Source organism: Sinocyclocheilus anshuiensis, unplaced genomic scaffold, assembly GCF_001515605.1.
Source record: "Sinocyclocheilus anshuiensis isolate Anshui unplaced genomic scaffold, SAMN03320099.WGS_v1.1 scaffold1228, whole genome shotgun sequence".
Classification (NCBI taxonomy): domain Eukaryota; kingdom Metazoa; phylum Chordata; class Actinopteri; order Cypriniformes; family Cyprinidae; genus Sinocyclocheilus; species Sinocyclocheilus anshuiensis.
The window spans coordinates 518,037-525,317 of record NW_015547716.1 but is presented as its reverse complement, the minus strand read 5'-3'; the positions used below and the strand labels follow the sequence as shown (position 1 = coordinate 525,317).

General features: G+C 40.6%; 1 protein-coding gene across 1 annotated transcript in view; it reads left to right on the top strand.

Moving 5' to 3' along the window:
- LOC107704187 (von Willebrand factor A domain-containing protein 5A-like) overlaps positions 1 to 7,281 on the top strand; it is a 26,374-nt gene that overhangs the window by 858 nt on the left and 18,235 nt on the right. Inside the window, exons 2-4 of the mRNA XM_016507074.1 lie at positions 2,268 to 2,319; positions 6,244 to 6,446; positions 6,630 to 6,762. Coding sequence (XP_016362560.1) covers positions 2,277 to 2,319; positions 6,244 to 6,446; positions 6,630 to 6,762 — 379 coding nt within the window. The 5' untranslated portion in view covers positions 2,268 to 2,276. The remainder of the gene's footprint in view (positions 1 to 2,267; positions 2,320 to 6,243; positions 6,447 to 6,629; positions 6,763 to 7,281) is intronic.

The window sequence follows — 7,281 nt, the reverse complement described above, 5'->3', positions numbered from 1 at the left end:
AGAGGCAACCACTGCATTTTAATCATGATCCAAACAAAGATGCTGCATACATGCAACATGAGCAGTTTTTAATCTAATTTGAAGCAAACACAGAATGGTTTGACTTCAGTTTTGTGAAACTATACATAAACATATCTGCATGAAACAGCAGAGCTGAATGAGACGCAGATTCACTCTCTGCCAGCAGGTGGCGCTTAAAGCGTTTCATTGGTTTCCGCTGTAAACAAAGCAGGGTTGCACTTAACTCTTTCCCCGCCAGCATTTTTGAAAAAAGTTGCCAGCCACCGCCAGGGATTTTAATGATTTTCACTAGAATTTGATGGCCTCCAGAATATTTTGCTGTATGAATATTTGAATATGCAATACACCAAAATAAAGATCAGAGCCTCTACTTTTAAACAAAAAAAGTTTTATTCTAGCTTAAAGCATTCTTTTTTTATCAACACTTGAATATAGGTAGGTTTCATAAAAATGCATAATTTTGAGCAAAAAGATGAGAAAATCTATTTCTTTTATCAAAAACTACATCTGGGTAATATTCAGTACGATTATCAAAGCATAAATCCAGTAAATCGCTTTTATCAACACCTCCAAAGCTTGCACAGACATATACCACTTCCTGGATCAACATTTTACTCCGTAACATTATGCAGATTTCATTTATATGCTGCCTATTGCTGATGATCGCATTATTTTTCACATGCATCTGTTTACATAAGAGATCGCTCATTTCTTCGTCCTGTTTACGCGTGTTTTTGTTCGGGAGGTTTTGTACTTGTTCAGAAGATGCGTAATAGCGCCCCCGAGTGTATAACAGTGAAAACACTGTACTCGTTCAGAAGATGTGTAATAGCGCCCCCTAGTGTATAACAGTGAAAACACGAAAAGCCGTAAAAACTCATCTTTGGCGGGGAAGCGTTGTCTTCTAAAAGACGAGATAACTCATCAATGGTGGGGAAAGAGTTAATCTGACACTTTAGAACGTTAATAAAGTAGGAAGTTGCCGTTTCAGCGATATTTTTATCTTATCTTATTTTCAAAAGATGTGAAATAATTTCGGTTTATTTTTCTTTCTTTCTTTTTTTTTTTATAACACTATCTGGCAACACTGCATCGCCAGCACTTAAACTGACAGTAATCAAAAAAGCCCACGGACAGGTTATTGCTGACAGGATTCGACATTCTGTAAGGAAAACGCAAAAATTATCACAATATTTTCTATTGGAAATGTTATCAAGGCTGTCAAAAACAGTAGCATTTAACACTAGTACACAGATCTGTAGAACAAGTAGATTACAGAATGAAATGAAATCCGCAAACACAAGCCATGAAGAAGTCTATGCTACTGTATGTCATTCAGTATAGTAGTTAAACTTTCACAAATCAGGCTATAAACATTCATAAGAACACTAGACATAGTTATCATATAGCAATGATTATTAATGAAAACTATAACAATGATATCTATTGTTGCATGAATAATAAACAACTGATAAAATTATCCACCCCATAACTATATTAAAGTATTAACAAATTTTGATGCAATAAATAGGGTATGATTTAAAAACGATCATCCCTCCAAAACAGAGAAGACATCTTTTACAAACATCACAAACATCTGTCTGTATATAACGAGTTGTATTATTACAGCACCCCCCTCCTCCCACAAACACTAATTTTCAAAGTCTGGCTACGGCCATGCCGCTATCGCTATGCAGAGTATTTAAATCTCTTTTGAATGAGCACTCGCTGTTCTCTTTCACTTTCGATTTGGTGATCAGGCACTCTGTGTAAAAAGAACACATCTTACAAGATCAGATATCTGTCAGTCTGTTGAGCAGCAAATCCTCCAGCATGGTCTGTCAGTCATCTCTTCTTACTCTCGACCTGTGATCAGTTAAATCTGACTCCTGCAGCTGCATTGGATGCAGGGTTGCCAAGTCTGCGTTTTTCCCCCTTGGAATTGGGCTACTGTTGCCATTGGTTGATTTTCCCTTGTGGGTTAAATGTTTGAAATATTGCATAAATTACATTTGACTGAAATGCTTGTAACATTTTAAGATTTTCCATTCTACCCATGATAAACTGAGGTAGATGTTAAGTCTTGTAACCCTAACTAAGCTTGTGTGTTTACGATGTTACTGTACTGATACACATAGAGTGGCTGTTTATATTGCAGCAGATTATTTGGAATTGAATCAAGGTTATGTCGAAATACGCAAATTAAATTAAATATAATGTGCAATAAAGCTGATTTGTTCTTACAGAGCTTCATTATGGTGAACTGCTGTGGTCTTGTGTCTGAGAAAAATGTGCCAGGTATAAACTCTTCACTTCCTCCCTATAATTACAGCTTTAACTGTTTATTTTTTGTATAATTCTTGCTAATTACCAAAAGTGTATTTTCTCAGGCGCAGATCTTCTGAAGAGAGTGTTGAGATGTTTGTATAGATCTTGTGAAGAGAATGTTGAGATGTTTGTGTGTTTGATCTTCTGAAGAGAGTGTTGAGATGTTTGTGTAGATCTTCTGAAGAGAGTGTTGAGATGTTTGTGTGTTTGATCTTCTGAAGAGAGTGTTTAGATGTTTGTGTGTTTGATCTTCTTAAGAGTGTTGAGATGTTTGTGTCTTTGATCTTCTGAAGAGAGTGTTGAGATGTTTGTGTAGATCTTCTGAAGAGAGGGTTGAGATGTTTGTGTGTTTGATCTTCTGAGGAGAGTGTTGAGGTGTTTATGTGTTGGTGTAGATCTTCTGAAGAGAGTGTTGAGATGTTTGTGTAGATCTTCTGAAGAGAGGGTTGAGATGTTTGTGTGTTTGATCTTCTGAGGAGAGTGTTGAGGTGTTTATGTGTTGGTGTAGATCTTCTGAAGAGAGTGTTGAGATGTTTGTGTAGATCTTCTGAAGAGAGGGTTGAGATGTTTGTGTGTTTGATCTTCTGAGGAGAGTGTTGAGGTGTTTATGTGTTGGTGTAGATCTTCTGAAGAGAGTGTTGAGATGTTTGTGTAGATCTTCTGAAGAGAGGGTTGAGATGTTTGTGTGTTTGATCTTCTGAGGAGAGTGTTGAGGTGTTTATGTGTTGGTGTAGATCTTCTGAAGAGAGTGTTGAGATGTTTGTGTAGATCTTCTGAAGAGAGGGTTGAGATGTTTGTGTGTTTGATCTTCTGAGGAGAGTGTTGAGGTGTTTATGTGTTGGTGTAGATCTTCTGAAGAGAGTGTTGAGATGTTTGTGTAGATCTTCTGAAGAGAGGGTTGAGATGTTTGTGTGTTTGATCTTCTGAGGAGAGTGTTGAGGTGTTTATGTGTTGGTGTAGATCTTCTGAAGAGAGTGTTGAGATGTTTGTGTAGATCTTCTGAAGAGAGGGTTGAGATGTTTGTGTGTTTGATCTTCTGAGGAGAGTGTTGAGGTGTTTATGTGTTGGTGTAGATCTTCTGAAGAGAGTGTTGAGATGTTTGTGTAGATCTTCTGAAGAGAGGGTTGAGATGTTTGTGTGTTTGATCTTCTGAGGAGAGTGTTGAGGTGTTTATGTGTTGGTGTAGATCTTCTGAAGAGAGTGTTGAGATGTTTGTGTAGATCTTCTGAAGAGAGGGTTGAGATGTTTGTGTGTTTGATCTTCTGAGGAGAGTGTTGAGGTGTTTATGTGTTGGTGTAGATCTTCTGAAGAGAGTGTTGAGATGTTTGTGTAGATCTTCTGAAGAGAGGGTTGAGATGTTTGTGTGTTTGATCTTCTGAGGAGAGTGTTGAGGTGTTTATGTGTTGGTGTAGATCTTCTGAAGAGAGTGTTGAGATGTTTGTGTAGATCTTCTGAAGAGAGGGTTGAGATGTTTGTGTGTTTGATCTTCTGAGGAGAGTGTTGAGGTGTTTATGTGTTGGTGTAGATCTTCTGAAGAGAGTGTTGAGATGTTTGTGTAGATCTTCTGAAGAGAGGGTTGAGATGTTTGTGTGTTTGATCTTCTGAGGAGAGTGTTGAGGTGTTTATGTGTTGGTGTAGATCTTCTGAAGAGAGTGTTGAGATGTTTGTGTAGATCTTCTGAAGAGAGGGTTGAGATGTTTGTGTGTTTGATCTTCTGAGGAGAGTGTTGAGGTGTTTATGTGTTGGTGTAGATCTTCTGAAGAGAGTGTTGAGATGTTTGTGTAGATCTTCTGAAGAGAGGGTTGAGATGTTTGTGTGTTTGATCTTCTGAGGAGAGTGTTGAGGTGTTTATGTGTTGGTGTAGATCTTCTGAAGAGAGTGTTGAGATGTTTGTGTAGATCTTCTGAAGAGAGGGTTGAGATGTTTGTGTGTTTGATCTTCTGAGGAGAGTGTTGAGGTGTTTATGTGTTGGTGTAGATCTTCTGAAGAGAGTGTTGAGATGTTTGTGTAGATCTTCTGAAGAGAGGGTTGAGATGTTTGTGTGTTTGATCTTCTGAGGAGAGTGTTGAGGTGTTTATGTGTTGGTGTAGATCTTCTGAAGAGAGTGTTGAGATGTTTGTGTAGATCTTCTGAAGAGAGGGTTGAGATGTTTGTGTGTTTGATCTTCTGAGGAGAGTGTTGAGGTGTTTATGTGTTGGTGTAGATCTTCTGAAGAGAGTGTTGAGATGTTTGTGTAGATCTTCTGAAGAGAGGGTTGAGATGTTTGTGTGTTTGATCTTCTGAGGAGAGTGTTGAGGTGTTTATGTGTTGGTGTAGATCTTCTGAAGAGAGTGTTGAGATGTTTGTGTAGATCTTCTGAAGAGAGGGTTGAGATGTTTGTGTGTTTGATCTTCTGAGGAGAGTGTTGAGGTGTTTATGTGTTGGTGTAGATCTTCTGAAGAGAGTGTTGAGATGTTTGTGTAGATCTTCTGAAGAGAGGGTTGAGATGTTTGTGTGTTTGATCTTCTGAGGAGAGTGTTGAGGTGTTTATGTGTTGGTGTAGATCTTCTGAAGAGAGTGTTGAGATGTTTGTGTAGATCTTCTGAAGAGAGGGTTGAGATGTTTGTGTGTTTGATCTTCTGAGGAGAGTGTTGAGGTGTTTATGTGTTGGTGTAGATCTTCTGAAGAGAGTGTTGAGATGTTTGTGTAGATCTTCTGAAGAGAGGGTTGAGATGTTTGTGTGTTTGATCTTCTGAGGAGAGTGTTGAGGTGTTTATGTGTTGGTGTAGATCTTCTGAAGAGAGTGTTGAGATGTTTGTGTAGATCTTCTGAAGAGAGGGTTGAGATGTTTGTGTGTTTGATCTTCTGAGGAGAGTGTTGAGGTGTTTATGTGTTGGTGTAGATCTTCTGAAGAGAGTGTTGAGATGTTTGTGTAGATCTTCTGAAGAGAGGGTTGAGATGTTTGTGTGTTTGATCTTCTGAGGAGAGTGTTGAGGTGTTTATGTGTTGGTGTAGATCTTCTGAAGAGAGTGTTGAGATGTTTGTGTAGATCTTCTGAAGAGAGGGTTGAGATGTTTGTGTGTTTGATCTTCTGAGGAGAGTGTTGAGGTGTTTATGTGTTGGTGTAGATCTTCTGAAGAGAGTGTTGAGATGTTTGTGTAGATCTTCTGAAGAGAGGGTTGAGATGTTTGTGTGTTTGATCTTCTGAGGAGAGTGTTGAGGTGTTTATGTGTTGGTGTAGATCTTCTGAAGAGAGTGTTGAGATGTTTGTGTAGATCTTCTGAAGAGAGGGTTGAGATGTTTGTGTGTTTGATCTTCTGAGGAGAGTGTTGAGGTGTTTATGTGTTGGTGTAGATCTTCTGAAGAGAGTGTTGAGATGTTTGTGTAGATCTTCTGAAGAGAGGGTTGAGATGTTTGTGTGTTTGATCTTCTGAGGAGAGTGTTGAGGTGTTTATGTGTTGGTGTAGATCTTCTGAAGAGAGTGTTGAGATGTTTGTGTAGATCTTCTGAAGAGAGGGTTGAGATGTTTGTGTGTTTGATCTTCTGAGGAGAGTGTTGAGGTGTTTATGTGTTGGTGTAGATCTTCTGAAGAGAGTGTTGAGATGTTTGTGTAGATCTTCTGAAGAGAGGGTTGAGATGTTTGTGTGTTTGATCTTCTGAGGAGAGTGTTGAGGTGTTTATGTGTTGGTGTAGATCTTCTGAAGAGAGTGTTGAGATGTTTGTGTGTTTGTGTAGATCTTCTGAAGAGAGTATTGAGGTGTTTATGTGTTTGATCTTCTGTAGAGAGTGTTGAGATGTTTGATCTTCTGAAGAGAGTGTTTGTATGTTTGTGTAGATCTTCTGAAGAGAGTGTTGAGATGTTTGTGTGTTTGATCTTCTGAAGAGAGTGTTGAGATGTTTGTGTGTTTCTCTCAGTTCCTCTGAAGAGCATCTCAGTCCAGCTGCAGGTTCAGGATCATGTGGCCTCAGTCAGCTCCAGTCTGCAGTATATCAATGAGGAGGATCGTCCGCTGGAGGCCGTGTTCGTCTTCCCGCTGCCCGCCGATGCCGCCGTCTGCCACTTCAGCGCCAGGATCGGAGAGCAGGAGATTGTTGCAGAGGTGCAGGACAAACAGAGCGTGAGTCTAAACAGCAGTGGTGTTGTGTTTTATCTATTCCTGCTCCATCACGACCCTAATCGAACACACCTGTGTGCTGGCGCTAAACTCTGGAGGACAGTGGCTCTATGCTCATGTCAGCTGGTATAACAGTAAGTTAGGATGTTCTGGTGTTGGGGTTATGGATGTGTTTGTCTCTCACAGGCACGGGATCAGTATGATGATGCTGTGAGTTCCGGTCAGCAGGCGTTTCTGCTGGAAGAGAGCGATCAGAGTTCGGACTATTCCTCCTCTGTCGGGTCTACAAGTTGTGTTCGTGTGTCATTCTTCCGTCCTGGTGTGAATTTACCCAATATTGTGGCTTCATTAAAGACTGTTTCGCTTGCTTATGTCTCCATCGTTCCTTCCGGCAGCGTAACATGACAGAAGACCCAACCCGCATACAGTATATCAGCATGTTTTCGACCCCTTTGTTTCCGTTTTTCCTACAGTGTTTTTGTTTCTGTTGTGTTCTCCCTCATGGATGCCCTCCTTTTTCCCGAATATCTCCTCCTGCTGCTGGAGCAGGGGGACAGATCTCTCGAGGACCATACAAGACTGTTCCTGATGTTAGCTAACACCACCAGCTACCCGGACGACACGCTCTGCTCATTCTGCTCATGCAAGTTTGAACACCGTGTGCAGGGCACGGTCGTCTGAAGATGGTCCTCGAGAGGACTTCGCCGCCTTCGTGGAATGGACTCTGGGGAGAAACGGATTGCCATTCACCATCTGCCCCGTGGATGATCTCGCCAGATCCACACCTGACCCAGAGCCCAGCCCACCGTCTCCCCACTGTGCAGAGCCTACACCGATG